Below are 26,871 nucleotides of genomic sequence, written 5' to 3'. Positions count from 1 at the left end.
CTTGTTGAGATCTCCTCGACCCATCTCAGCCTGGGTATGTCTATATAGGGGTACAGGTGCCATTGGCCTTTTGAGATACGAATGCATCTTTTGAGGCCGCTCTGAGCGGCCTCGATGGGTTCGAGGTTGAGGAAAGGTGGACGGTCCGGCCAAGGAATCCACAGCAACCGCTCAACCAGTGGCAGGTACTGCTGAGAAACGAAATGCGCAAGTGGTTTCGTTGGGAGGTCAACCTCGTCAAGTATAGTGTGATTCTTGTTCAGGTCGGGAGTGAAGGGTGGAATAACCGTTCACATTAGGGCAAGCGCCAGTTGCTGGTATACGCATTGGTTTGGAAGTGAGTGAATGCCTCTAGGATAGAGGTGAGAGGCATGCGATGTCTTACTCTACGCCCTGCCTGTGACCGTCAACCGGGCAAGGACGAATGGATCGAGACTAGGAAAGGGTACTGTATCCAGCCACAGGTATCTTCATATCCGTCTGTATTGCTACCAAGTCAACAAATGCTGGTGCTGGCGTGTACCAAGGGATGCAAACCCAAGTCTCGTTTGTCGCGGGACTGTAGACGATGCGGGGCGAGAAGGTCTAGAAAGACGCATAGTCAGTACACCATTTTAATTTTAGTTGCGTCAGAGTTGCCAGTATAGTCCTTAAAACGTATAAGTATATGAAACATGTCAAGGATTATGGATGACGGAAAACAATTTCATTAGATAACTGAATTCATTAGACAACTGAATTCATTACTCGTTCTGCTCCTGATAGCGTGCCTGATGTGGGGCCCCTTTCTTATGCCACCTAGAAATTTAATATGAATAGTCCAACTATCAACATTCTTAATCTTGACTCTTTTCATCTTGTCAAACATCAACGATTAGTACCATCAACAATAGGCGAATTCCTTGGAAAGCGATACCTGTCTATGCGTTCGCCAGTATCTATTCTGTATCTTGCCCTGCTTGCTGGACTTGCTCAAGGCCAAGGCTTGTCTTGTTCCCAAGATGTGACCGATCCATGTCTCGGTCCCACGCCCGGCGGTCTCTTTGTATTTAGACAGCGATTTGAGCCTGATGTCGGAGGAGATCATGGAAGCTGGGGAATAGAGGGCTTAGAGGTGCTGGAGTGAGTCATCGCGGCTGGTTTTGAGGTCACAAGAGGATCAACTAACCGTATCAATCTGCAGCTGTGGGAGCCAAACCTCACAGAACGGCATCGCTTACGCTCCTGCTTTGAGCCATGAGCAGATTGGCTCTTTTTGTCTCCAGTCGGCCTTGTTTGCAGACGAGACTAAATTCATCAAGGCGGAACGCGAATGGACACAGAGTGAGGCGGGAGAAGGAGTCGAGGAATTGTGGGAGAGAGCGGTGGGTCTGATTGAACTTGCGAGACGGTATGCTGATAGGTGTAGTGGAATACTGCAGGGAGATTTATTTCGACGTTTGATCGTAAATGCAACGCAAATATTAGACCGGAAGACACGGTGAGCCGCTGAATAATACGAGTCACCTCTGATCATGAACCAGGTTCCAGAGTTTTTTGCAAAACTCCACATGCTGCACTCTCAGCTCAACACTACTCAACTCCTTGTGGATAACGACGTAGGTAGTGCCGCTTTTGAGAGTGATTCCATAGTCTTGGGACTTATCTTTTGCAGATTACTTCTTCAGACGACACGGCATACTCTCTCTCCGAGATAACAAGCGCACTCTCGATCAATGGCAACAGGCCAGTGGTGAGTATAATGTCTACAGTCACTCTCAGGACTGATACGTTTAGGTCTTTTGCGATAACTCAACCCTTTCAGCTGTACATTGGCCTTTGGTAGTTCGCGGTACTCTTCAAACAGGTTCGTTTGAACCAACTTTGATATTTCGGCGATTATCAAATTGCCCTTCTGAAGGCATAATGTAAGACGATTCTCCTCGTTATGGCATAACCTAACATCTGCAAGCTATCAACCCTCGACAATACGACCGATGCCCACTGAAACTGCGACATGGGATCCAATCTTTCGTCCTAGTCCTCGTCCCATCACTCTTTCTCATGACGAATCCAAGCTGTATTACAAATCCATAGCTGTAGCGGATCCTAGGAAGAAACTAAAACTGTTTAGAGAATATGATCAGGAAAAGGAAGAAGAAAAGGAAGATAGAGCAGAGAGAAAGTTTTGGAGAGACGAGCTTTGATTTGGGACTGACTTGGAAATCTAATATCATACACATTAACAAATTCGCATAGGAATAGTGGCAGTATAGAGATTACTAGATTTCTTGCAGAAGAACAACTGTTGGATGTCAAAAAGAAGCACATTACGTAACATCATATCTCCTTTTGCCGCTGCTGATATGATACGTTGTGTTTTGCTGATATCTTTAAATAACAATTCAATTTTATTCTTTTCAAGATTACTTTTGCAACGTCTCTTGCAACAAATTTCTCGGAATGCCAGATGACTTGTCCTTTCTCGACCAGCTCGAGGACTGGCTAGAGGCCCAGGTACCACAAAACCTGCATGATTTACCCTACAAGGTTTTGGATACTATGGAAAAGATGACCAATGAGCTATGTGAGTCATGAAAGACATACATACACTGACTATGTCAGTCGATACTCTCAACGTCCACGGCCCGCCATCTATCAGCTTACCCTTCCCGCCGTTTGGAGGTAAAGAAGTCCCGCCTCCTCCTCCACCACCACCGCCTCCTTCCAACGCTGCCATGAAATGTTATTCTCAAGTCGCGAGTCGTTCTGAGCGTTTTGTCAAAAGTCATTATGTTGCTGTTGGAGTTGCTGTCTCTGTTGGGATTGGTTTGGCTGGTTTCATGGTTTACAAGGGCGTGGGCATCTTTGGCAAAGATTGGAAGGTTAAGCGACACTTTGGTCATAGGGGCGTTGTTCAAGACGGGATGCTCAAAGAAGCTATAGGCGAGTAAATGAAGAAAAAAGTGGCGGAAGCTGACGGGCATCGCCTGTAGTCATCCTCACCCCTTCACCTATGCCTGCTCTTCTTATCCCTCTGGCTTCAAGCATGATGAGAGCGGGATATATTGTACTGATCGCTGTGACGAACAGTCGAGACGCACAGTCTCTAGAGAGAAGGCTCGGTGGCTTAGAAGAGCGATCGTCGTTGCGTGTGCTCATCTATGACCCGGACGATGTAGGTGCTCCATACAAAGATGCTTGTGATTGTTTTGTTAATTAGCCACAAAGCCTTCCACTTTCCCGCCATTCCATCGTTCTCTTCTCGCTACACTCACTCTCCGTTTCCCTGTTAGCGGAAAGTATGCTGCTGGCGACCCTTACAACCCTCAACCTGACCATCTAGCCCATATCCATGCGTTTTTATCTCTTTACCCACTTCACCCCTCGCCCCCTACTCAGCCTGGCGCTCTACCAGCTCTCCCTACCCTTTTGGCTCCTAATCCTGACAGAAGCACACCCATTCTTGTCAATTTTTACCCTTCTGGATCAGTTCTTACCGTTCCTAACACTTTTGCTAGTCAAGTACTTGCCAGCAACCATGTCCTTCTTGGTAAGAACCTTTCTGCCTTGTCTGGCGCTAGGGTCATCTCTGTGTATGTCGGAAATGTGAATCTTCCCACCCTTCCGGCTATACTGAGCCATGGCAAGACAATCTCTCGACGACAACTTGCCAAGGAACGTCTAGCTCAAGATTCTACACCAAAACAAAAAGTATCAATCATTGGTGATTACCTTTTCGGCTCTATCAGTACTGCCTTTAGTACTTTGATTGGCGTTCTTGGTCTTGGATCGACTGTCAAGGATTACAAGACATTTGAGAAACGGGTATTGGGTATCGTCAAGTCTTCTCATGGTCAACGATTCTTTGTCGGCCAACGCTCCTTTTTCCCATACTTCATCTCGCGCTTGCCTCTCCCTAGTTACCAACTCCCTCTTCTGCTGACTTATCTTCCTCAATTACCATCCTCTATAGGACCAACACTGGCCGAACACCCTAAATCGTCTACACGCATTTCCAGCAGCCAAAAAGGATCGAGTAGTGAGAGAGAGAACGAAAAAGATAAAATTTCTGCTTCGGAAGAGAGTGAGCATGAAGGAGCCGAAGACTTGGTGAGCTCTATCCATACAGGAACCAGCTTGGGTAGTGAGCGGACTGAGAGTTCTGAGGGGGCAAGCGGGCTGGAGGGTAGTTGGGTTGGTTTGGACGATGGAAATTGAGTAAATGGGGCTTGTTGTGAAGGGTGTGTGCTCTGATTGTATTCGCCAAGCAAGAGGCTATCTGTGTATTAATGGAGAGTTGTCGTGTAAATTGGATAGTAAATGCTGAAATGAACTTTTTTGTTGAATCGTACTCAACTGGGAAAAACAAAGCAACACCTGACGCGTTTTGAATTTTCTAATTCAAAAGTTGTTTTTTAATTTTGATTTTTCATTTCAGTACTTGACATCACACTTTTGCTGGACAAACGCATATCCATTAACCGCGCTCCTCCAGGAAATGACTTTGTGTTGTACAAACTGTTCGATAATTCTTGACTCAATTGCAAATTGTCGTATAGTTGTGCTCCCATCAATGGTCCAGTGATTGGTTACTGGTAGTAAGCAGCAATCACATCACCTAGGTCTCCAAAAATTGGCGGAAATCCTACTGTGGATGACAAGGATCAGATGAGGATTATGTCGAGAAAGAAACGAATCCTAAGGCGGCCTGTGACGAGATATCGAGCGACATCAAAAGTAGCTTGTTCACTGTCCAGCTCTTGGCCGCAAATTATGGTTTTTTCTCAACTTGTTAAAAGGAAGAAGGTCATAAATGAATCCTCAACCGTCAAGAGATCCGCCTTGAATAGCTTGAATCTTTCTCAAAGTTGGAATTGAGTCGCTTTATCAATGAGAGACGACGTTTGGGTAAAGGAAAGCTGTTGTAGCTATCAAAAGCATAGACGATCTGCGAGTGACCATAACTAGACCTTTCAGAATGTTGTAAAGTTTGGTAACGTGAAAGTTTGTGGATAACGATTGATAAAGCAAAAACAAAAACAAAGATAGGCAAAATAAAATAAGAAATAAAGATTACTACCAAACGCGTCGCGTCGAAATATCTAATTCCGATTTATACTGGAGTATTTAATTTCTCATTCATCTTTTACATTACTTGTTATGCGTACTTTTTGGCTCACATCGAATACAATTACACTACATAATGATTCATCGACGACACACCGTGGCCGATCAGACGCTGGAAGATATTCCGTCAGCATCTTTACACTCAACATTACCGTCGCTTCCTCGAATCAATACCACTTTTACGCCTCTCCATCATCCTTTTCGCGCTTCGTTACAGGTGCCGCCAGGTAGAGATGCCCAGCAGGTATTGTTCGATACCCGGCATACGGTAACAAGGATGACTGGAATGGCGTATAATGTAGGTGATGGATGGCAAGGTAGCAAGGGATGGACAGAGAGGGCGAGGATGGTTATAAGCGGAGTAAGACGTGGGCTCGATGATGCCTTGCGGTTTGACAAGAGCTTGAGTCTTGTCTGGGAGTAAGTCAAATGGATGCGGAATGGTGGATGACTCATGTGGGACAGTGACCGGGAGTTGAGGACATTGGTGCTCAAATCAACGTATGCAATGTACCCCATGGGCCGCTGAAAAGTTTGATTGACGCATGGATTAGATTAATGAACCTTCTCTCTTTGCTCCTACTTTCGCTCTCTTCCGTGGTCTTCTCGCCGCTGCTTGTCAACCCAGTATCGTCGACTATGCAGAACCGGACCAAGGAGATTGGCATGTGGTACAACATTCTCTTGAGTTGGCCATTCTTCATCGTCTGCTTTTGGGTCAATGTAAGGTATCTGCTGGGTTGGCGGGATCGTGTCGCTAACTACGCTCAAGGCTAGTTGGGGATCTGCCATATCCAAGCGAGCCCAGACATTGCTCCACCCTACGTACCGGCATCAGCCTTTCTCTGTGTCCACTCCTACAAGATCTCAGCCGGTGGAGGATACGAAAAAGATGTTCAAGTCCAAGATCTCTACCTCTGTCGCCAGAGTGTTGCTCATCAGCGACTTTACGTTGGTATCGCGGCTGATTGGGCTGATTCCTCTGATTGGGAAACCTGGAGCTTTGGCATATATGTGTATTATTGATGCCTATTATTTTTTTGAGTGAGTGTGGAAGCATGAATCGCTGTGAGCTGACCATGTTAGATGGACGTTTCTGATGAAGCAGTGGCCGTTGGATTATAGGATTTCTTACATCCAAGATAGGCTTCTCTACATGTTTGGTTTTGGTACGCAACACTGGTATCAAGACCTTGACTCACAACGATAGGTCTCCCTGCCGTGCTGGCCACTTCTTTTGGGCCTCCTCTAGTCTGCATGTCGATTTTTGCATTGATATACCCTTTGGTGGGACCATCTTGAACACTCTCAACCCAGCTAACCCATCTCGCTAGTTTGTCATCCAAGCCCTCCAATCCCGTCCGCCAACCCGTCATTCATTGCTACTCTCCTCCACACATATCATTTCCTCGCCTCTCAGCTCTCTCTCCGACCCCTCTCCGACGGATCGCCGCCAGCGACTAGTATTTCCCATTTTCTTCCTCGCCAAATATGCATTGGACCTTTTGGGGTGGCTTGAGGAAGCTCTAGTGAGGGACAGGAGTGGTCCTGTTGTACACAAGTCCAGGGCAAGAAATCACGGAGAATGGTGTCTCAATTGAGCCCGACGAAGGGACAGCACAATTGGCGCATCTTGCCAACTACAACCCACCGTTTGCAATGTTTTCGCCTGCGGGTCCTGCACAATGGATTCCTGTTGTCAGATTGGCCAGCCGTAACCAGAATCTCTCGAAACCGACGGACTTTACTGAAAGCCGGTTCCTTAATCCAAACTCGAGCCGCTCTGATCGCCTGGAGCTGACCATAGGAGGGCTTGAAGATCTGTCGTGACGGTTCCTGGACTTCTGCAATAAGGTCTGCACACCAGATCTGGAACCGCAGTAAGCGTTCAGAGAACGATTCCGTTGGCGGATGGCATTGTCTGGCAAGCAGACGTGACCGTAGGAGTTGGGAAAGGGCCGTAAGAAGGGACACCCTACGGTGACAGTGCTCTCTGCCAACCATGGACACCTGTACCACGGGTTTCCACCAAGGCACGGAAATGACAGTGACTACCGCCACCAAAAGTTTGGGAACACAGTAGATCTTGGGTTTCGGATTGTTCTAGCGCGTTTTTGATTCGGGCCGATCCGTGACTTGCCATGCTTATCACATAGACCGAAGACTCTCTCTCTCTTTGACAGGTACGTTTCTGCTATGGTACGCAGTTTGTGTGGAGGACGCCATAGATCAGAAAGAGACAAGCGCAAAACAACGATACAGCTTGATATCGTCCGAATTGATCGGTCAGTCCCTGGTTTGTGACGGATGACGCTCCGACGACCTCGAACCTGTCACCTTCCCTCGCGACGTTGATGGAAAAATATCCCCCGAAACCTACGCTTCTTGCATCCGCCGGGAAAGCTCTCGGTAGCTGTTCAGCGTATCACTCAAGAGTGTTGTAGCTGGGAGAGCGCTGTGGAGCCCCGTTAATTAAGTATACAAGCACAGAGCCTAGAATAGGAATTGGGCATCTAGAAACACAGGTACGAGGCACGGTGCCTCAAGGCGAGGACTAGGTATATTTCTTTAATGAGTTGTTAATTTGAATACTGTCTTTTCTTTTTCCTTTCTTTATCACTGTTTCTTTTTTATAGTAGGCAATGTGTATGACTTAGAGTGAACACAGGTGAGCTGATAGGCGTGAGAGAGAGATGCTGACGAGGTAGATGTCTAGCCAGTACTCGCCGATAGAGGGCGTTCAGCATGTCGGCACTGGGCAGCATGAATGGCACCAGCAGCGGCGAGAGGCAGAGGACGGGGAAAATGGAGACGTCTCTGATCAGCAGCATGGTGGTATGAGGCCAGCTCCGCTGTATGTCGCCATGCCACATTACCAGGCGCATACGTCCACGCTGCCCACGCCGTACGAGACGATGCCGATGGGGATGCCACCGCTGTCGTCGCATCCAGAAGACGTGAGCGATTACCTTTCAGCTTCGAATCATGGACAGAGCATACCGCCTCCGCAGATGGCTTCCCATCCAAACGCGTTTCCTCTCGAGAGCCCGACCGAATGGCAGTCGCATCCACCAAAAAACGCACGACGGGGCGCACGACAGGCTGCTCTCAGGGGTAGTAACCACACGGCCAAGACGACGAGGCAGCAATTCACGGCTTGCGGCGCGTGTCGCCATCGTCGCGTGAAATGCGACCTCAAAGATAGGCAAGACGAGTTTGAGCGGTTGGCCGTAACGGAGAGTGAAGGGACAGGGCCGAGGAGGGGGAAGCAAAAACGGATACAGTGTTCCAACTGTCTCGAGAGGCGATTGAACTGCATGTAGGTCGAGAAGCGTATGGCTGCGCTGACGACGTAGTGATGAGTTTGCGCCCATGAAGGCTGCAAAACAGTTACGGCGAGGGAAACGCATCACCGAGATTGAGCAGTTGTACGGCAGGTCTACGGCTGACTACGTCGTCTCTGACTCTTCAACGTCGAGAAGCTCATCAAAGCCGCCACGAAACACTCACACCCTCATACCCGAGTTGACTAGAGATTTTTTTGAGTCGTCATTCTTTAAGCGGTTCCAAGTACAGAGGCCGATTATTGACCCTCACGACTTTATTGCCAAGTATCTATCGCAAAAGATGCCCACCGCAGCGGCGATGGGGGCCGAGGGCTCCATTCTCTGCCACATTCTCTACGCCTGGGCAGTATCCTATGGCGTAGACGAGAACGGTCATTTGGACGTGCCGGAAGGTGGTGGTGAGCCTCTGCAAGGAATAAGCATGTACAGTGCGGGAGAGGTAGAATCTCGGAGAGAGGCTGACCGAGTAAGAAGAAAGGAAGAGATGAAGGTTGTGCTGGACATCATCCTCAAAGAGATTGATGATTGCGGTATTCTGCGAAAGCCAAGCTGGGATGGTGTGCGAGTGTTATTTATGGTGTTGCCTTTGACAGAAGGCGAGTGGTATGGCTGAGATTGGATGGCATATTGACGACTTGTTTAGAGATACAGACACCTGTAGAACGGTTGACAATGTATGAAGCAGCGTTATCGCAGGTGTTTACGCTACGTTCGTTTACTGCGCTCAACGATGACGGTCAACCCTCGAGCGCTTCTTCTGTCCATGAGGGAGATAGCAGTGATTACAATATGTCTATCGTTCGACTGCGAGTGTATTGGTGTAGGTCCTACTGCTTTACGCCGCCCGTAGCTTACCCCTGCTAGATGCGTTTGTACACGAGGGCATAACCACAGGACTCAAAGGCGGACGACTGCATCTAGACGACGAGGATTTGGAAACGATCCAAGAATCTATAGATAATAGTGCACTGATAAGGGACTCGGCCGCCTTTCGTATATCTAGCCAGTTTGCGACTGCACCCATCAACCTAGCCGTACGTTGTCGCTGTGTTGACTGAGCCAGTTGACTGACTCGGATATAGCTCGCTTGTCGTAAAATAAATAAAGCTCTGACGGGTCCAGCTGCCAGACGCCGTACAGCCATTGATGCAGATCTGGTCAAAGATGCGTGGGAGGCGTTAGAAAAATGCTGGGAAGATTTTGACGAATTGTTATCGTCAATTCTAGTTGACAAGCCATCGGCGATATATGGTGATGAGATATCAAGGTGAGCGGCGCCTGCTAAACGTTGACGCACGTTAATGTAACAAGATTCGCGGACGGCTGGAAAATATTCCTGTTTGAAGCACAGAATGTCATTCGCAACAATCTCGAAGCACGTTTCAACAGGCTCTCCAATAACCCTACTAGAATCGCTCGAATCACCGAGTCCAACTCGTCGCCGTCTACAGGAAGTCCTCAGATAATGCAAGATGATCTTTTCACAGTTTGTCGTCTTTTGGAAATTTCAAAAAGCAAGGTAGAAGTCAAGACAAAACAGATTGTAGAGCTTGTCAAAAAGCACGTAGGTACCAGGTTCTTTGAGTGGGATGCCAGTCTTGTGAGAGATGGGACGTACTATGCGGCAATGTGGCTTGTCAAGGATGGAGGAAGTGAAGATGATATAGCGGTTTGTATACAAGCTCTCAACGTAGGTTCGGGATGACTATTTCCGTTGAGGAAAAGTGACTGATTTCGTTTAGGAAATACGGTGGGCTCACGCAAAGTCTTGGGAACGCTCGGTAGAGTAAGTTTTGGTATGCATGTCACGTAAACCCACTCATCGTACGTAGGCTCAGGAGCGCATGGGAGAAACGAAACTCTGCGTCGAATTCTCAAGAAGCAGAAAAGTGGGAATCGGTTGTCACAGAATTAGAACGTTTAGGAGAAGAGCCCCCAGTTGAATCAACCCGAGTACCAGAACAGATGCAGGTTGAAGATGCGATGGTCTCTGGGGTGGATAGCAGCAACTCTTTCTCTGGCAGCGCTCCTCTTTCACAACCGGCGTATCATCAACCAACTTACATTTCGGACGGGCAAGCTCAACATCAGGTCCACCATCATCAGGCTTCCCTTTACCAAATTCACTCAACCGGTCGAGAATACTCCAACCCACACTATCTATACTACCAGCATGACCAATCCCAATCCCACCCATTCCCCCCTTCCCCTCATCAGCTACATTTCTATTCCCACCACATACCTCCCAGTCCTCATCCAGTTCACCATCACAACGAACCCACCCTTGCAGTCATGCAAGACAACCGGTTTCCTATCTGCAACCTGACATCCTCCGCAGAGTCTTCCTATACTTCTCCGCTCATCGTTTCTCCCTTGGCCGATACTGGAGTCAACACCAGCTTGGAGTTGCCTATGAACTACTCACAACCTGGAGCAGAAAACTACCCCAATGTCAGGGATCCAGACATGTATCACAGCCAAGGCATCGTGCCAGAAGTGCACGACGAATATCTTCATCGACTACACCCTCATCCCGTCGAGATGAAGAATGCGAGGGATGGTGCCAACATGAATTCAATCCCAGAAGTTTATGCAGAATATAACAACCAAGAGGGGGAGTACACGTCCGAACCGTATGCCCAATCCGGAGCAAACCATTCAATATACGATTCTAATATTTAGTAACACCAACACTCAAAGCTTGACGTATCCACTCCATCACCGAGTTCCTCAGTGTCATCATCCAAAACCTCGGGTAATTCTCTACTTGTGTCGGACGGTATTGCAACTACAACCACCAAGACCAAAACATATGCGTTTGTTGGATCATCCGAGGGAGAATTCACCTTGTAAAGTATACTCTGTATTTTGGAATTTTTGGGATTTGAGACTTTTGTTCTGAACACACATTACAAAAGGCCATTTCACCGAGTCTATTATAGCAATACACGTTCCTATTTGTAAGTTATATGCATCATGTTAGTCGTTGGAAGGTTCTACCATTCTCACAATTGATATCTACCATTGTGTCAGTCATGACTAAACAAGCAAAATCTACGAAATAGCATCACAAAGGTGCGTCTGCTTCTCATATGTCCGTGGGTCTAGTATACAGAATCGCCTTGTATGGCATAAAGGTCAGCGTTTGTAATAGATTGCATGTATAGGAAAGCGATGAAGAACAAAATGTGAAAGCTACCAAGTAAATGTACATAAAGCTTTGTCAGAAGCAGATAGGCTTGCAGAGTAACTAGCACGCCTAACTTGGTACCATGTAACATAGTTCCATAAACATTCATGTTTATACTTTACCTTTCCATGTACTAAGTACTGTAACCGAGTCAAATCCTTGACAGACTAACAATCGACCGCTGTAACCAACTCAGCCAGGACAGACACAAGAGACAAAATCTTATATGTCTGTATACAATTGACTTCTCAAGCAAGTACCTCTGAAATCATCACAAAGATGAGTATCGAAGTAAATTCCAACTCCATCACTGCAATGCCCATCCTAGACGGCGCGCGAAGCTATGAAAAATGGTACAGGGAGCTTAGGATCTACGCAGTTGATAAAAGGATACATCGAGTCCTTAATGGAAAAGAAACAGAGCCCTATAGAAGGGACGTTGAAGAAGACGAGGAAGATGATGACAAGATTGTCCACCCGCCTGGCGAATGGGCAAGCGAAGAAATGCCAACTCGCATTCAGTCCACGACTGGTAATGACCTCACAAAGCCACAAGCAGCTGAATGGGAACAATGGGCCCAAAAAGAAATTGCAGCTAGGGAAATAATACTACGAACCGTGTCGCCAGAAATTGTCATTCTCATCCAGAGAAAATGGTCCGCTCGCGATATGCTCAATTACATTGAGAAGGAATATAGCATTGGTACCAAAGAATACTATGCCCAGCTGCAAGGGAACTTCTACGATCTCCGATTGTCTCCCGATGCAACGGCAGAAGACATGGAGGAACATTACAAGACCTTCTCCAACTTGGCGGAGGAACTTCGCTCATACGGAAATGAACTCCAAGACCAAGAAAAGTGCCAGAAATTCATTATCTCCTTGGGCTACCTAAGGACCCATTTCTATGTCCAGTTCCAAATGCTGCCAGAGGAACAGCAGGATTGGACTCGCCTAAGCAAGATATACAGAGCCTGCTTGCAAGGCAAAAAGATGGAACAAGAAAAAGAGCACAAAGTCGCAGCCGCACGTAGCATGAACCCCAGCAAGACAGATATGCACAAGCAGCGAAAAAGGACCATGAAGTGCACCTGGTGTGGTATGAGAAACCACGCAGAAAAGGACTGCCACAGGAAAGCAGCAGGGGAGCCTTCAAAAGCTCAGATTGAAGAATATATAGAAAACTTTAAAAAGCAGCGTAAGCAAAAGTCCACAACCAACTGAGATTGTGTTGAAGAGATCATTCCATCTGTACAGCACATTCTCCCTAGTCAGCCGAGTTACGCGGGAGAATTCCTTGTGAATAATAGTACAACCCACTACATGGTTCAGAATCAATCACTACTCATTAACGTAAAAAGAATGCACCCAGTAAAATTTGGCCAAGCAGGATTCAAAAGCTATCTTACCGCCCACAGTCAAGGGGAGCTACAGATAACAAATCGCATCCGTGTCAAAGACGTGTTCGTTATACCAGAGTTGCGGATGAACATATTATCGGCTATGAAGCTGATAGAGGACGGCTGGGACATTGATTTGAATAAAAGACTGGCTACGGTCAATGGCAAGACACTGCGTATGTCAACCAGCGGAATACCAACTATCCGAGCCAACCAACAGGTTCACAATCTCCCTTAGAACCGAGTCGTTGCAATATCGCAGGCTGATTCCCCCCTCTACCGAGAACACTGCCGCATAGGACACTTGGGTAGAGATTCGCTTATTGACTTGGCAAAAGGGGGGCACTTGAGATATGACCTGGCCACGATCAAAGCAGACAAATTTAAACTGTCTGATTGTGATACATGCCTCGCAGCCACGTCCAAATGCCATCCGAAGGGCGGAGAATCTCCTAGAGGATCTGCTGACGGTGAGATTATCCACGTTGACCTGACTGGGCGAATGAAGTCTTCCTTCGACTTCCACGAGTACGCACTCATTATATGCGCTGACTTTACTAAAGTACGATGTGCAATCCCACTAAAAAGAAAAGATGAGGCTCTGCCAAACATTCAAGCTTTTGTCAACCGCTTGGAGAAGCAGTCAGGCATAAAGGTGAAAATTATCCGTTCAGACCTTGGAACTGAATTTGCCATGAAATCTTATTGTGACAGGACAGGCATCATCCATCAGACAACCCCGGGATATACACCCGAATCGAATGGCGTAGCAGAGCGCAATATTGGAACCGTCAAAGGGAAGACAACCACCCTTGCGACATCTTCGCCCCTAGGACACCTTTATTGGCCATATGCCATGCAATACGTGACCGGTATACTCAACAAAGTCACTCCGAGCGGCATCGAGGGAAAAACAGCATGGGAAGTAATCACAAGAAGGTCAACAACTGGATATATTGCTTACCTGTTTGGCTCGCCAATCAATTGGTGTTCAAGAAGTCAACAGACTACGGCTACTTCCACAATGGAAGCCGAGTACATAACCGGGGCTGAAGCAACTAAAGATATAATCTGGCTTCGCAGTCTACTGCAAGAATCGGGAAAAACTCAGAACTCGCCGACTACAATCTATATCGATAACCAAACCGCTATTAGATTAGCTGGAAACCCCTCTACGCATGCTCGATCAAGACACATTGATATCAAGCATCATATCATCAAAGAACGTGCTGAGATGGGAGATATTGAGCTTCGTTATATTGAGACAGAAAAGCAAAGAGCAGACGTGTTCACTAAACCTCTTCCTGGTCCTCAACAAGCAGTAGCCCTCAAAGCATTACGTCTAGCCAGCGTACCAGTCAAGGAGAGTGTCAGAAGCAGATAGACTTGCGGAGTAACTGGCACGCCTAACTAGGTGTCACGTAGCATAGTTCCATAAACATTCATGTTTATACTTTACCTTTCCATGTACCAAGTACTGTAACCGAGTCAAATCCTTGACAAGCTTTCCTAGTCACGTGACACCAACCGGTCAACCATTCAACTTGGTTTCCATATATCCTCTATACAACTCAATCCTTCTTTCTTATTCCGACATAAAGGATATAACTTTTAGACATCCTTCTTCTCTTATGACTGCAAAGCTTCCAACCCATACATTATTTACCCATTCTTGCTTTGGTCTCAAATCAGGCAACCTTTTGCATTCCCCTCTTCCAAAACGTAGTATAACCCACCCCAAGACATGATAAATCTCATAGTCCTGTCGCTGATTTTATTCACCACTCATCTTACTGTAGTTCTGGCAGCGTCGAACAGTCAGTATAATGAAGCAGTGTTTCAAGCCCCGACGTTGGAGCAAATAAACCCCGGTGACAGCCATGATACCTTGCCAGAACCACCTATTGGGCAGCCACCTTTTCTGACACAAGATCTTGTTCTCCATGTGAGCGCTGACGTCTACAGTGGCTGCTGATGGCTCACCCACACAGTATAAACTTGACGATGTTGATTACTTCACCCCACATTACTTTCCATCCTTCTCGGTGGAATCTACGCAGTTGCCAGGCTTCACCCGTTTCAGGCCTATAACGGTTCTCTCTGTTCCAGTGCCATCATGCGGTACAATCACTGACAAGACTTTGCGTCCTTTGATTCAAGGTTATCTGGAGAAGGACGATGTCATTGCGAAAGCGTGGTTGAGGACAGTCATGGTTATTCCTAGTGATATTTTCACCAACGGCTGTCCAGTTAACATTAGCACTGATGCCCTGAACTTTCTAAAAGAAGAGATGGGCACCGAAAGAGTGCTGCTTGACGAAGAAATTGTGCAAGACAATCCTGTCGAAACGGGACAGCTAGGTGTTGAGATTCAGAGGATTTACACTTTTTACCTTCCCAAGCAGCTCGCTGGCCCCTTTCTCGCCCGCACGACCGACAGCAGCTTCAAGCTCTACCCGGTCTTTCGAATGTATTCAGACATTTATCAAACATTTGTGACGGGGATCTATCCTCTCGGAGATGGCAAGGGAACCTATCGCACCCTTGACCGAGTTGATGAGCAAGGGAGAAGGTTGATTCCAGTGCCTTCGCGCTTGTATACTTCGACTACCACGGGCAGTTTGTCGGGTAAACGGGTAGCCATAAAGGGTAAGTAAACAGCAAGAGTTGGGATGGATTAAAAGCTCAGCCACAATGGGTAGATGTGTATGACATTCGAGGTGTCCCTACTATAGCATCCAGCAGGGTATACATGGACTGGCGTGGTGTAGTCAACACGAGCGCTTCTTCCGTGAAAAAGCTGGAACAGGCAGGATGTGCACTAGTTGGTAAAGTCAAAACTACTCAGTGGGTTTGGTGTCTGATAACGAATCAATCTCTTGCTGACTTGAACAGGATGATGATGGCTGGATCTACGGTAGGTTGCGATTAAAGCTTGAAATTACAACCTAGTAATTTTGTCAGATTGAGAAGACCTATGATGATTTCTAGTGTGTCCTCTATCACGTACAAATGTATCTTACTCATGGAAATGGCAGTCCCTTCTCTCCTCGTGGAGACCAATACCAATCCTGTGGATCGTCGTCCTCTGGATCTGCTTGTGCACTGGCGGGATATCCATGGCTAGACTACGCCATTGGTTCTGATACAACAGGCTCTGTTCGATACCCCGCCCTTGTCACTGGATTATACGGCAACAGGGTCAGTGTCTTACTTTCTTTATCTCTTGGCCGTTTTTGACTATGGATAAGCCCACCACAGGTATGCTTACGCTCGACGGTGTCGTACCCTGTTTGAAATCGACCGATACTGCCAGTGTTTTGTCACGTAGCCCTGTCGATTTCAAAAAATTCTTGGAAACTTGGTGAGTTTGGGCGGGCAGTTTACCAAGATGTACTGAAAGTAACTGGATAAGGTATGCCGAATCCCCAATCAACCGTCGCTTCACACACCTTCCTCGCAAGCTGGTATTTCCCAGAGACTCCATCTCAGGTCTCTCTCCACATTTAACAGAAATGATTGAGGAGTTTTTGAGGGGTACAGAAAAGGTGCTGGGGACATCTGTCGATGCCTTCAATATTTCAGAAGCGGCTATCGCTGCAGGTTGGACTCTTGATAAGATGAACGACTTGATATCCAAATTTGATGAATATGTGGCAAGGCAAGTATGATGTACCAAAGATTCCGGTAGCCAACACACATCTTTAGGCGTTCTTGGGAAGTTGTCGGAAAGTCTCTTTTCGACAGCTATGCACAACAGCATGACGGTGCTTCACCCCCATTTGGTTCCATCCTGGCCAACAATTGGAAAAAGGCGCGCGACCATCCATGGAGCCAAAAAGAATATCAAGAGATACAGCAGGACGTAGGTCGATTCAAAAAATGGTTCAATGAGGTAATTTTGGAAAGAGATGAAGAGACTTGCTCAAAAGCTATGTAAGATGATTTCTCCGAAATGCTGACACTTACTGACGACTTGTCAAGCCTTGTGGAGCCATTTGCGCTGGATGAAGTGCCTACATACCGAGAGACGCGACTTAATCAAGGCCCCTCTCCACTGGGCGCAATCTATAGGTAAGTCGAGTCAGGCTGCAAGATTGTAATGTCGCCGTAAAGCTAAATATCTCTTGATACATAGTCCTTTTGATCATGGTCGCATTTGCTCTATGGCTGACTGCCCCCATTACATTGTTCCTATAGGCCAAGTTGACTTTTCGAGCGTGGTTTCTGAAAAGACAGAAAAGCATCCAATTGTTTTGGGCTTAATTGCATACCCAGGTTGCGAGTAAGTGCCCGTCACGGATTTCGATGTAGTTTGCGTCTGACCCCTTCTCAGCTTCATGCTGCTTGAGCTCATCCAGAGGTTGCAAGCTGTAAGTTCCCCCATCTTTTCTACCAGCTAGGTTTCTTACCAAATGTTGTATCTAGGCCGGTGTCATTCGAGAAGTCAAGACGGGCCGCACTGCGTTCTGAGCAGCATGTACTGTTGATGAAGCTGTCGCTAATAAATGCTTTGTCATCTGCTATTGTTCATATTGACGTTGCAGACTATGATCATGTCTATAATCTGATACATCTTGCTCAGACAAATGCATATTCAAAATCAAACGATTGAGATGGAACTTTGTCTATCAGTATAAAATTACGTAATATTCTCTCCAAGTTGATTACAAAAACTTATCAGCAGAAATTTCTGAAATATAATTTAGTGAACAAGTTTAATAGAGACAATGGCTCTATAACTACTATTGCATATATATAATCTTCAAAGATAAAACGATCAAAAGAAACCAAGAACTAGGACGGTGCTGCAAAACATGTCCGACTCTGAACCACCACAAAAAACGCTTACTTCCATTACCTCGTCGCTGGACGCATTAGACGAAGCTATCGCACCTATAACAAATCAGCCATGGAACGAGATCATATCAAAGCTATCTCTGCTCGACAAGACAAAGATGGACATACTTGGTGCTTATCTAGTTAATGATTTGATATGGGGTGAGATTGGTTGGGTACTTGACGGCATTTGCTAACTATATGAGCAGTGTATCTAAAGTTGAAAGGCGTAGATCCATCAAAGCATGAGGTTACTGGCGAACTTGCAAGCAACGATTGGGCGAATTAAATGGCTATGACTGATGAATGGTTTGTAGGAAAGGATAAGAACCTATTACTCTAAAGTTGCTTCTCTAGCAGGAGGGAATGTTGAACGTAAGTTCCAGGCGGGAAACCTTTGGTGTCCCTCAATTTGGATGTCCTCAATTGGTGCTTAACCGACATACCAGCTCAACCAAAAATCGATGTGGCAGCTGCTCACCGATTCATCTCTGCTTCTATTCCTCGCGCTGAACATCTCCCGCCGACTTCAGCTGCAGAGCTGGCAGCCTCACAAGCCCTTCGCGCATCTCGAGAAGAAGCTAAAGAAGATTCTATCAGAGAGCTCAATAAAAGCAGAGGAAAGGCGGGACGATTTAAACGGCATATCAAAGATGAGGGGGAAACCATCAAGCTTGTGCCAGGCCAAAATTCGGACATGGAAGAAATTAACGAGGACGTTTCGATGATAGAGCATGATGGACAAGAGCAAGCAGAAGAGTTTTTGAAACATTTAGCAAAAGAAATCGACAATCAAGAGAAGCAATGACACATCATGTTGTACTACTGTCTAATGCATAGCCACTTCTAGATGCCAACCTATGTGCTTGATCAACTATCCAACAACAGCCTCCATTAGACAAAGACATAGCATGCACATGAAGTATAATGAAATGATTTTACTATATACGATCTTTACTACATGATAAAACCTACAACAGTCCAGAGAATTGCCCACCCGGGGCTTTTGCATGAATGAAAAGCAAACATCCACCTTGAGACAGTGATGTTGACGGAACACCCAAACTGATTAATCTTGGGTCTTTTCACATGCTCCGCAATCTTCACAAACAGTCCACATAGACCTCTTACCGTTAATGTCGGGGTATTTACTCATGATGAGCCTAGGGATACTCTTGCACCAAGGTCCATGTTGAGCTCTGGCCTTTTCGACCTCGGTCGCATTCAGCGGAAGAGGATTAGACATGGTAGGCTGAAAGATACCACGAGCGGCGGGCGCAGGAAGTCCAGTGCTAAAGGGTTGGGCAGCCAACTGCGAAGAAGCACGAAACATGGCGTTGCCGTTCTGGTTGGAAAAGTGATTAGGGCTAGTATGAGGGGTGAGAGAAGGGTAGCCTAATGTCTTATCAGCCTGCGAGACACACCATCAGAAATTCTAAACCCACTCTTATGAGAACCCATGTCGTCCACCATATCCATCTCAAGACCATCTTCCTCAACACCTGGCCCAAAGCCAAATCCACCACTACCACCGCTCTCATACACATACGACTCTTGTGCACATCTCTCTAAAGGAGAGGGAGGGCCGACGATGGAGCTGCTGTCAGGCATATCTTGGTCCATGTCCATCACCTGGTCATCATCCGAGGTGGGGTTGGAATGGTCCGCGACAAGGTCAGGCAGAGGATAGACCTGGCGACTCAGTGTAGGAGAGGCAACCCGCATTTGCTGTGTACAAAGTGTGAGAAGAGCCGAGAAAGAAATGGTAAATTGACATACTTTGACACCACCTTCTTCCTCTTCCGCCCCCCAACACTTTCTCTTCCGCTTACAGTTGAAACCCGAGTTAGGTAGCATGGAGCGCAGGAGTGCTGGTTGTAAAATCAGATAGCAGATACAATTTGAGTGCTTTTGATAATGAATGCTGAGTTTGAATAAGTGAAAACGATGTGAAAGGAAGTTTTGGGACCAGCCATAAAGAAAGAAGAAAAAAGAAAAGAAAAAGAGAAATCAAAATCGACGCGAGCTGATATTAATGGTTGGTCAGGGTCGGATAGCTACCCTAAAAAAGGATAAATGTCCGGACACTAAAATGGTCCTCAGCTAAAGTGCCGTTAGTAATACTTCCGTGTATCCCTGTGTCCGGACATCGCTCAACTCTTCCGCCTTTGGAAGGTTCCATAAAGGGCAAGGTACGTAACTGGCTATGGTTTTGGAATGAATAAATGGGGTTGCAAATAAGGGTTAGGCAGACGCGGGTACAAGTGGATAAGGCGGATTTGGACCGAGTTCGTTTGGTGGATTTTCTGAGAATGTAGAATTGAAGTTGTAGATACAAGACGGTATAGGTTGCTGTTGCATGATGGCTAGGCGTAGGCTAGGCGAGCTTGTTGTGGCGACGAGAAAGAAGCAACTCGGTTAGACTGCAGGCGATGAAATGTATGGATCAATCCACGTCCAATGCGATCGCTGGGAGAGGCTTGTTCTTGCAGAGGCTGTTTTGTTGGTTTTTTCGATTACTTTTAAAATGATGCGACACGACAGCGAACAGAAATATATTGACAGTCTTATATAAGAAAAGGACATGCCTCAAGTGGCAACCAACGCATTGCAACATGCAGGATCAGGCGAAACACCAGTGGGGACATCACTCGCTGATTGTTACTGCTGCGTTGTCTGTGATTCGTAATAGATGAAGTGGGTAGAACACATGGACGCTGCAACACTGCAAATGCGTGCATTGTTGTGTGTAGAACCATGTGCCGTACATGTTGCACGACAGTACGATGGATTCTACCGCCAGTTGGACGGCGGTGGTCGAGCGACTTGTAAGCAGCAACTCTTGAAAGGTGTGGGGTTTTGATCGCGAGCGATTTGGCTTAAGCTATAGACATACGCTATAAATCTTTTGATATTGGTTCGCAAGGAACTGTCAAGCGTCCAGTGGTTTTTGGGAGAGATAGCGAGGTATGCAGAGAAATAAGCATCAAGAATGAGTACTGCCCTCCTTCCGACCTACAATTTGCCATAATGAAAGCTCTCCCAGTGCCAAGTTGCAGGCTTTCATCACTTGCAGCATTTCAGTCTCTTTTTACTCTTGAAGATTCTGGTAGAGCAAGTCATTCAGAATGTTGCCAAAGTATGATGCAACGTTTGGAATTTATCCGCCTTCTTTCTTGCGTAAAGTTCTCCAGTGACAGTCGTAGTAGAAGAGACTACCAGAGAAACCGCAAGTCCTGTAAAAGAAGCTGTCGATTTGCTGCTATTGCGTGAAGTGACGGTTACAGGTTGAAGCGTAGACGGGTGAAGATGTGGACCAGGTGTCGCCTTCTTCCACTACCTGGCGGTGTTGAGTGAAGAGAAGAATCGCTCGCTGATTCACAAAAGACACTGTGACATTACAACAAACAACCCTGCTGTACATGGAGGGTCGACTTTGCAACGAGACAAGTTATAGAGCCCCATGCTGAATATTTTCCAGTAATTTGTGACAACAAATCAGACAAAGAAGAAACCTACGACCTAGCTCAAGGATACCCCAAGGTAAATGCCGACTGGAAACCACAGCTAACCGGAGCATGCTACCACACACGCAGAGCTACTGATGAGAGACGATGCATGCTACCCTTCCACCTCCGAGCCGCACAAGTGCATACTCGTAAAAGCTTAGTCTTTGCAGTGAATATCACGACGTTTCCTGGCAAGACAAAAAGCTAGGGCAGGACGGGCAAGCACGCAGGGAATGGCTGGGAAGCCGAGTGAAGAAAGAGAATTGCCGTATCTGGAAATATGGATGTCCATTCAGACTCAACTCTTTTGCGTATTCTCCAATTCAAGGTCAAAAGTGTTGCACACTGCTTTATATACTCTTTTGTATACGCACGGACCGCTTCCTTCATCCACGCTACCGCTGCCACGTCAACCGCCACAAAGTTTTATTTGCCACCGTCCAGTTATAACGATCTAATATTTCGACTCGCCATTTACATTTATTCTTTTATTTTCGAGCCACTTGACAGCAACATCGTCCGGTTCCCGCGCGCATACTCTGCGACCAAGCTATAGGCTTGACGGCGGGAAAGAGCTCGGTTTCAGAGATTAGAGTAGCATAAGTAGGTCTACACTGTCTTGAAAGTGGCGGAATTGGAATTGTGGAAAGGCTAGATGTTTGTGACTGGATAATGAAAGTAGGTGGCTGGCCTGTAGCCAAATCCGCCGGCGGTGATTCAACAGTATGCTGGGAAGGGAGAGCAGGCCATCTTAAGTCTGCCTTTCTTGCATCATCCTCTCCAGCTTTTACTTTTTTTTGCACTTTCTCAGTCTGCTGTCTTTTGTCCGGTTGGGCTCTGTTCTTGGTTCAGACCGGCTCACTGCCTCCACCCTTTCTTTTCAATCCTTTGACTCTTAGAATGCAAACTGACAGTGTCAGTGTCTAGTTCACAGCTCAAAACCGACATTATTTCGACGCCTTCTCATCCCGCCACAAGTCAATCGCCTCGCCCAGTAACTTCTTCAAAACCTTTCCCTATATCTACCACTTCTACTAGTACAGGTGGCACAGGCTCAAAATTACGTCCTCTCTTACCGAAACCATCGGCGTCTTGGGAGCCGTCTCTGAGACCTGTCAGTTCTGCGACTAAAGCGCAGCAGATAGCGGCAGCTAGGATGGACAAGCTCCCTTGGCGCACCACCTCGGGAGGCAAGAAGGGGCCTTTTACTGTGGATGCGGGCGGAGGGCATGAGGGAAAGCCCAATGGACTTATACCAGAACGACCACCTCCTGCAGTTTGTCACTCGTCCAACTCCCCTACTCCTGCCTTGTCGCCTTTTGTTATCAGCAGGGAAAATTACGCTTTCCCAAGTCAACCATTCGCTCTGTTCTCCCAAGCTTCGCGAAATGTTGGCCAAAATAGTTCTACTCATGGCAATGATCATCCTTCGAGAGTGACAGCCTCGACGCCATTGACCCCTATTGATATTACAGGTATATCTGCCAACGGGCCGCAAGGAGGTTTGTCTCAGAGCGCTCAATCTCACTACTCTGCCTCACGATCAAAGCGAAATGCGTCTCTAGTCTCTACCACATCTATCGAGCCACCTCACTCTCCTTGGCGCGGTTCATTCATGCAGCAAGCTGCTGACTACGGCGGAGATCTGAATGAGTATGACTGGCCTTCCCTCTCGAGCCCCACAAACTGGCCTACGTCAACTGATCAGAATTTTGATGTGAAGGAGGCTTTGGATCCCTCCGTTTTTGCCAGTCTTGCAGATTTGGTGGAACAGAGCCAGACGAACGGATCAAGTAACAACAGTATGGGTATGCTAAAAGCTTCAAACACAAGCACGTCACTGGCAAGGTCTTCTGAAACCACGCAGCCAATGTCGAACATTGTTACAGGCCCCAGCCTTTTGAGCCGGCGTCTGCAACAAAACGCTCATACAAACGGCGCTGCGGATGCCTCATTGAGTATCTTGGCCGATCCATCATTGTTGACTGGTATTCCAGGGCCTCGGCAGCAATTTGGCAACGTTCATTTTGCACAACAAGGGAAAACTGAAAAAAACCTCACTCCAAAACCGCCGCTGACTCCTTGGCCTCTGCCAGAACGAGTCAACACATTCAACGAGACTCCTGTCACTACACCAGGTGGAAACGATCGAGGTATAAACAGTCCAGTAGAGGTAAGCCATAAACAGTTTGAAATTGGAGGACAGTGCTTAAGCTAGAGCTGCAGCCACTCGGAAATAGCTTTAGGCATTCTTGGATCGCTCCTCGGCGAAGAGAAGCTTCTCAGCATCCTGCTCCTCCCGATTTTGCGTCTTCGTCAAAGAATTTGCCGCTGTCTCAACAGTCTACTCGAATTGGCATGAAGGCTCCAGTAAATGCTTCTGTACCAATGCCGCGTGGTGTCAATATACAGAACCTTCCACCTCTGCCAAACGGGCTCTCGTTAGAACACTTGTCCCAGTATGGTGAAGCAGGCCTTGAGATGGCATTGAGGATGGGAATGGAAATTGGTTTGGGGATAGGGATGGGGACTGACCAACAAAGACGCCAAAATGTTGGGGATAGTCAACAACAACAAACTTCACCATCACAGTTATGGCCAACATCTGCCAATACTCCAATACCATCGTCCGCTTCGCATAATGATTATTCCCCTGAAAATTCATCCTATGTGGGAGGATGTAAAGGTTCCCTTGTGAACAGCATCCTACAAGACGATTTTCTTTCAACATCTCAACTGCCTACAAGTCCCATCATGACTCCTCCCATTACTAGTACCTCATCTTTCCCTGCTACTCGCCGACCTTCCCAAAGCGATCTTACAAGCTCTATAGAACCCGAGACTGACTTTCCTGAACAGATGGCCAAAATGGATCCCTTAGCTACTCAGGTTTGGAAGACTTATGCAAAGGCCAAGGATACTTTACCCAACGGTACGAGAATGGAAAACTTGACTTGGAGAATGATGCATTTGACTCTGAAAAAAAGAGAAGAGGAACAAGCGCTTCGAGAGAAGGAGGAAAAGGATAGGCAGGAATATGAAGCTCAAGAAAAAGTGGCGGCGGCAGAAACAATAGAACCAGCGCCCATCGAGGAAAGACGGGGAAGAAGCAAAGGAAAATCAAGGATTGTCGGGTTTGTTGGAGCGACAAGCGCCAACTCTCAATCCCCAAGGTAAGTGTTTTTCATCAAACCATCGTTATGTGTTCGTTAACTTCAGTCACCCTAGTGGTATGGATATTGATTGGAGAGCCGCAAGCCGATCTCGCTCACGTATACCCATGGATGTTGATTGGCGAGCGTCCTCTCGATCTCGCTCTCGGTCTGCTGTGCCATTACGAACCAATCCTTTCAGCGAGGCTCATGCCCACAATCTTCTCGCATCAGGGGGTACGCCGGTTGCGAAGGTGGGCCAATACCTAAATGGACAAGGCAGTTGGGGACTCCCTGGGTTTACTGACCTAGAGTCTCTACCCATCACTCAGTCCCAGCACCACCACGCAACCTTTCTACAACCGTCTATGCTTCAACATATAGATCAGCACACGAATCAGCTCTCACAAAGTCCGGGTCATAAATACAATAAATTTGATAGCATTGCTCAAGCAGTTGGAAGAATACCAGAGCCAGACCTGTTAGCGGCTTCAGCACCGCAAAATCATAGCGCTTTACAGCATCTTCACTCGGCGGCTTTGATAGGCGAGGTCGGTCTACTGAGGGATCGATCACCACACCTTCCTGGTATCAACGGTCCCGGTCTCTATGGGCAAACTGAAGAAAATTTCCATCCACAATATGGTTTCCTTCCTCGACGGGTTCGGAAAACATCTTTCGATCATACCGTCAGAAATTATGAAGAAGAGTTGCTTGCCTCTCCTGTATTAACGCCCAACCCGCGGAAAAGACAAGCAGAAGCTTCACCTAGAGATGGAGTGAACAAACCTCTTCCAGAGGATGATTCTGGTTTCCCCACCTCCAATTTCACATTCAGCTTCCCTCAGTCATATGGTAATTCCTTCGACCTTTTAACTACGAGCGCGACGAAATTTTCGGTTGGACAAGCTAACGAGTATAACGGCGATGGTGATGGGGAAGCCGTGAATTTGAGTAAATGGACTAGTCAGCCGGCTAGTGTAGACACATCTACTTTCGGCTCACCTAGCGCCTTTGCCAGTGTTGAACCAGGAATGTCTTTACCGACAATGTTGCCGAACACAGGTGATAATCCCTTCAATTTCCAGGAACTCATGCACCTCTATCTCAACGCCAACTCGGCTGCTAGTCCCTTTACCCACATTAACCCCTCGCAAGTACTTGGTGGCGTACCAGGTCACACAACCACTGATGACTTTTCTTCCAGTACTGCATCACCTCCAAGTACCGCGCCTACGCCAGGTATGACAAACGGTAATGTTATCAGGCCACTACCAAAGGTTTTAAATAGAAAGACAGTTGAGAATAGATCAATATATTTATCAGGAAGATCCAACAGCTCGCCAAACCTTGCAGGCATCAAAGCAAGTCTACTAAGCGGACCTTCTGGAAATGATCGCCCATCTTCAATAAACGATTCCGAACCCATCTATGTGTCAAGCAAAGGCGATAAAGGAAACCGCAAGGCAAAATCCGGACCTGGCACTCCCACAAATGATAACGGTGGCGGGCCAGGGTCATTTATGTCGAATGGGGATAATCCTACTATGTGCACCAATTGTCAAACAACTAACACACCTCTATGGAGGCGAGACCCGGAAGGCCAGCCTCTTTGCAATGCCTGTGGTTTGTTCTATGTGAGTTCAGGCTTGCTACAGCTGGGGTCTCTGCTGATGACTTCCGTTTTTAAAAGAAATTACACGGCGTTGTCAGACCTTTATCCCTAAAAACTGATGTGATCAAGAAGAGGCAAGTAGTTCTTGATCTTGACCTTAGCCTACAGGCTAATTTTTCGATATCAGGAATCGTGCTGGCCCTGGACCCAAGGAAAGCAACACCTCTCGAAAAGGCAGTAATTTTCCCTCAACAAAGGGTGTGCCTATCCGTTCCAAGTTCAATACGCCTGCTGCATCAAACGCGGGCGGTGGAGGGAAGAAAGCCAGACGGAAGTCTGATGCTCCATCCACAAATGGTGGAATCTCACCATCACTCAATCCTTCCCCCTTGGCTTCTTTCACATAATATTGGCAGTGTTGTTTTCTTCTCTCAGTCTTACACAGGCCTGCATTACTCATCAGCTGTTTTTGTTGCTCTAGAGTCATTCGTATCTGTTTACATATGTTATTCTCTGTTACTAGACACAAGACAAAATAATATTTTTGCATTACGTGATAGATCCTTCGTTTCTATCTCTCTTTTTGATGTTTTTAATACCTTTTTGTTTCATTTTTGGGTCAATCTCGTGGGTTTGGATACTTGGCTCAAAGTTTTGGTAGGGGCAATTGATTTTCTATTTTCTAGATGTTAGATGATTGTGACTTTTCA

The 26,871-nt window shown here is 46.8% G+C and overlaps 8 protein-coding genes across 8 annotated transcripts; 7 read left to right on the top strand and 1 right to left on the bottom strand.

Moving 5' to 3' along the window:
* Positions 1-922: 922 nt before the first annotated feature.
* L203_103433 (uncharacterized protein) lies at positions 923-2,186 on the top strand (the record flags this gene model as incomplete). The annotated part of the gene is made up of 7 exons (XM_066212835.1): positions 923-1,122; positions 1,184-1,364; positions 1,409-1,480; positions 1,524-1,598; positions 1,655-1,732; positions 1,777-1,907; positions 1,952-2,186. The coding sequence occupies 7 exons, from the start codon at positions 923-925 to the stop codon at positions 2,184-2,186; spliced, it is 972 nt and encodes a 323-aa protein (XP_066068932.1).
* Positions 2,187-2,597: 411 nt separating this feature from the next.
* Positions 2,598-4,200, top strand: L203_103432 (uncharacterized protein; the record flags this gene model as incomplete). Its single annotated transcript, XM_066212834.1, has 3 exons — positions 2,598-2,925; positions 2,976-3,157; positions 3,211-4,200. 3 exons carry the CDS (start codon positions 2,598-2,600, stop codon positions 4,198-4,200), a joined length of 1,500 nt encoding a protein of 499 aa, XP_066068931.1.
* A 985-nt stretch (positions 4,201-5,185) lies between these two features.
* L203_103431 (uncharacterized protein) lies at positions 5,186-6,939 on the top strand (the record flags this gene model as incomplete). Its single annotated transcript, XM_066212833.1, has 8 exons — positions 5,186-5,529; positions 5,575-5,610; positions 5,664-5,832; positions 5,882-6,153; positions 6,196-6,272; positions 6,320-6,396; positions 6,444-6,619; positions 6,672-6,939. 8 exons carry the CDS (start codon positions 5,186-5,188, stop codon positions 6,937-6,939), a joined length of 1,419 nt encoding a protein of 472 aa, XP_066068930.1.
* An 878-nt stretch (positions 6,940-7,817) lies between these two features.
* On the top strand, positions 7,818-11,138 carry L203_103430 (uncharacterized protein; the record flags this gene model as incomplete). Its single annotated transcript, XM_066212832.1, has 8 exons — positions 7,818-8,332; positions 8,466-9,052; positions 9,100-9,276; positions 9,321-9,490; positions 9,539-9,723; positions 9,768-10,146; positions 10,199-10,242; positions 10,289-11,138. 8 exons carry the CDS (start codon positions 7,818-7,820, stop codon positions 11,136-11,138), a joined length of 2,907 nt encoding a protein of 968 aa, XP_066068929.1.
* A 3,652-nt stretch (positions 11,139-14,790) lies between these two features.
* On the top strand, positions 14,791-17,519 carry L203_103429 (uncharacterized protein; the record flags this gene model as incomplete). The annotated part of the gene is made up of 13 exons (XM_066212831.1): positions 14,791-14,991; positions 15,038-15,695; positions 15,749-15,893; positions 15,942-15,963; positions 16,011-16,036; positions 16,085-16,247; positions 16,298-16,410; positions 16,462-16,707; positions 16,755-16,982; positions 17,031-17,120; positions 17,185-17,331; positions 17,383-17,419; positions 17,475-17,519. The coding sequence occupies 13 exons, from the start codon at positions 14,791-14,793 to the stop codon at positions 17,517-17,519; spliced, it is 2,121 nt and encodes a 706-aa protein (XP_066068928.1).
* Positions 17,520-17,863: 344 nt separating this feature from the next.
* On the top strand, positions 17,864-18,693 carry L203_103428 (uncharacterized protein; the record flags this gene model as incomplete). The annotated part of the gene is made up of 4 exons (XM_066212830.1): positions 17,864-18,047; positions 18,095-18,150; positions 18,203-18,260; positions 18,335-18,693. The coding sequence occupies 4 exons, from the start codon at positions 17,864-17,866 to the stop codon at positions 18,691-18,693; spliced, it is 657 nt and encodes a 218-aa protein (XP_066068927.1).
* A 261-nt stretch (positions 18,694-18,954) lies between these two features.
* On the bottom strand, positions 18,955-19,742 carry L203_103427 (uncharacterized protein; the record flags this gene model as incomplete). The annotated part of the gene is made up of 3 exons (XM_066212829.1): positions 18,955-19,280; positions 19,331-19,613; positions 19,665-19,742. 3 exons carry the CDS (start codon positions 19,740-19,742, stop codon positions 18,955-18,957), a joined length of 687 nt encoding a protein of 228 aa, XP_066068926.1.
* A 2,324-nt stretch (positions 19,743-22,066) lies between these two features.
* Positions 22,067-26,568, top strand: L203_103426 (uncharacterized protein; the record flags this gene model as incomplete). The annotated part of the gene is made up of 6 exons (XM_066212828.1): positions 22,067-22,106; positions 22,315-23,567; positions 23,621-24,567; positions 24,623-26,183; positions 26,240-26,295; positions 26,349-26,568. 6 exons carry the CDS (start codon positions 22,067-22,069, stop codon positions 26,566-26,568), a joined length of 4,077 nt encoding a protein of 1,358 aa, XP_066068925.1.
* Positions 26,569-26,871: the final 303 nt, after the last annotated feature.

Source organism: Cryptococcus depauperatus, chromosome 4 (genome assembly GCF_001720195.1).
Source record: "Cryptococcus depauperatus CBS 7841 chromosome 4, complete sequence".
Lineage (NCBI taxonomy): Eukaryota > Fungi > Basidiomycota > Tremellomycetes > Tremellales > Cryptococcaceae > Cryptococcus > Cryptococcus depauperatus.
Note: the sequence above shows the minus strand (reverse complement) of the source record. Positions and strands in the feature narration are given on the sequence as shown.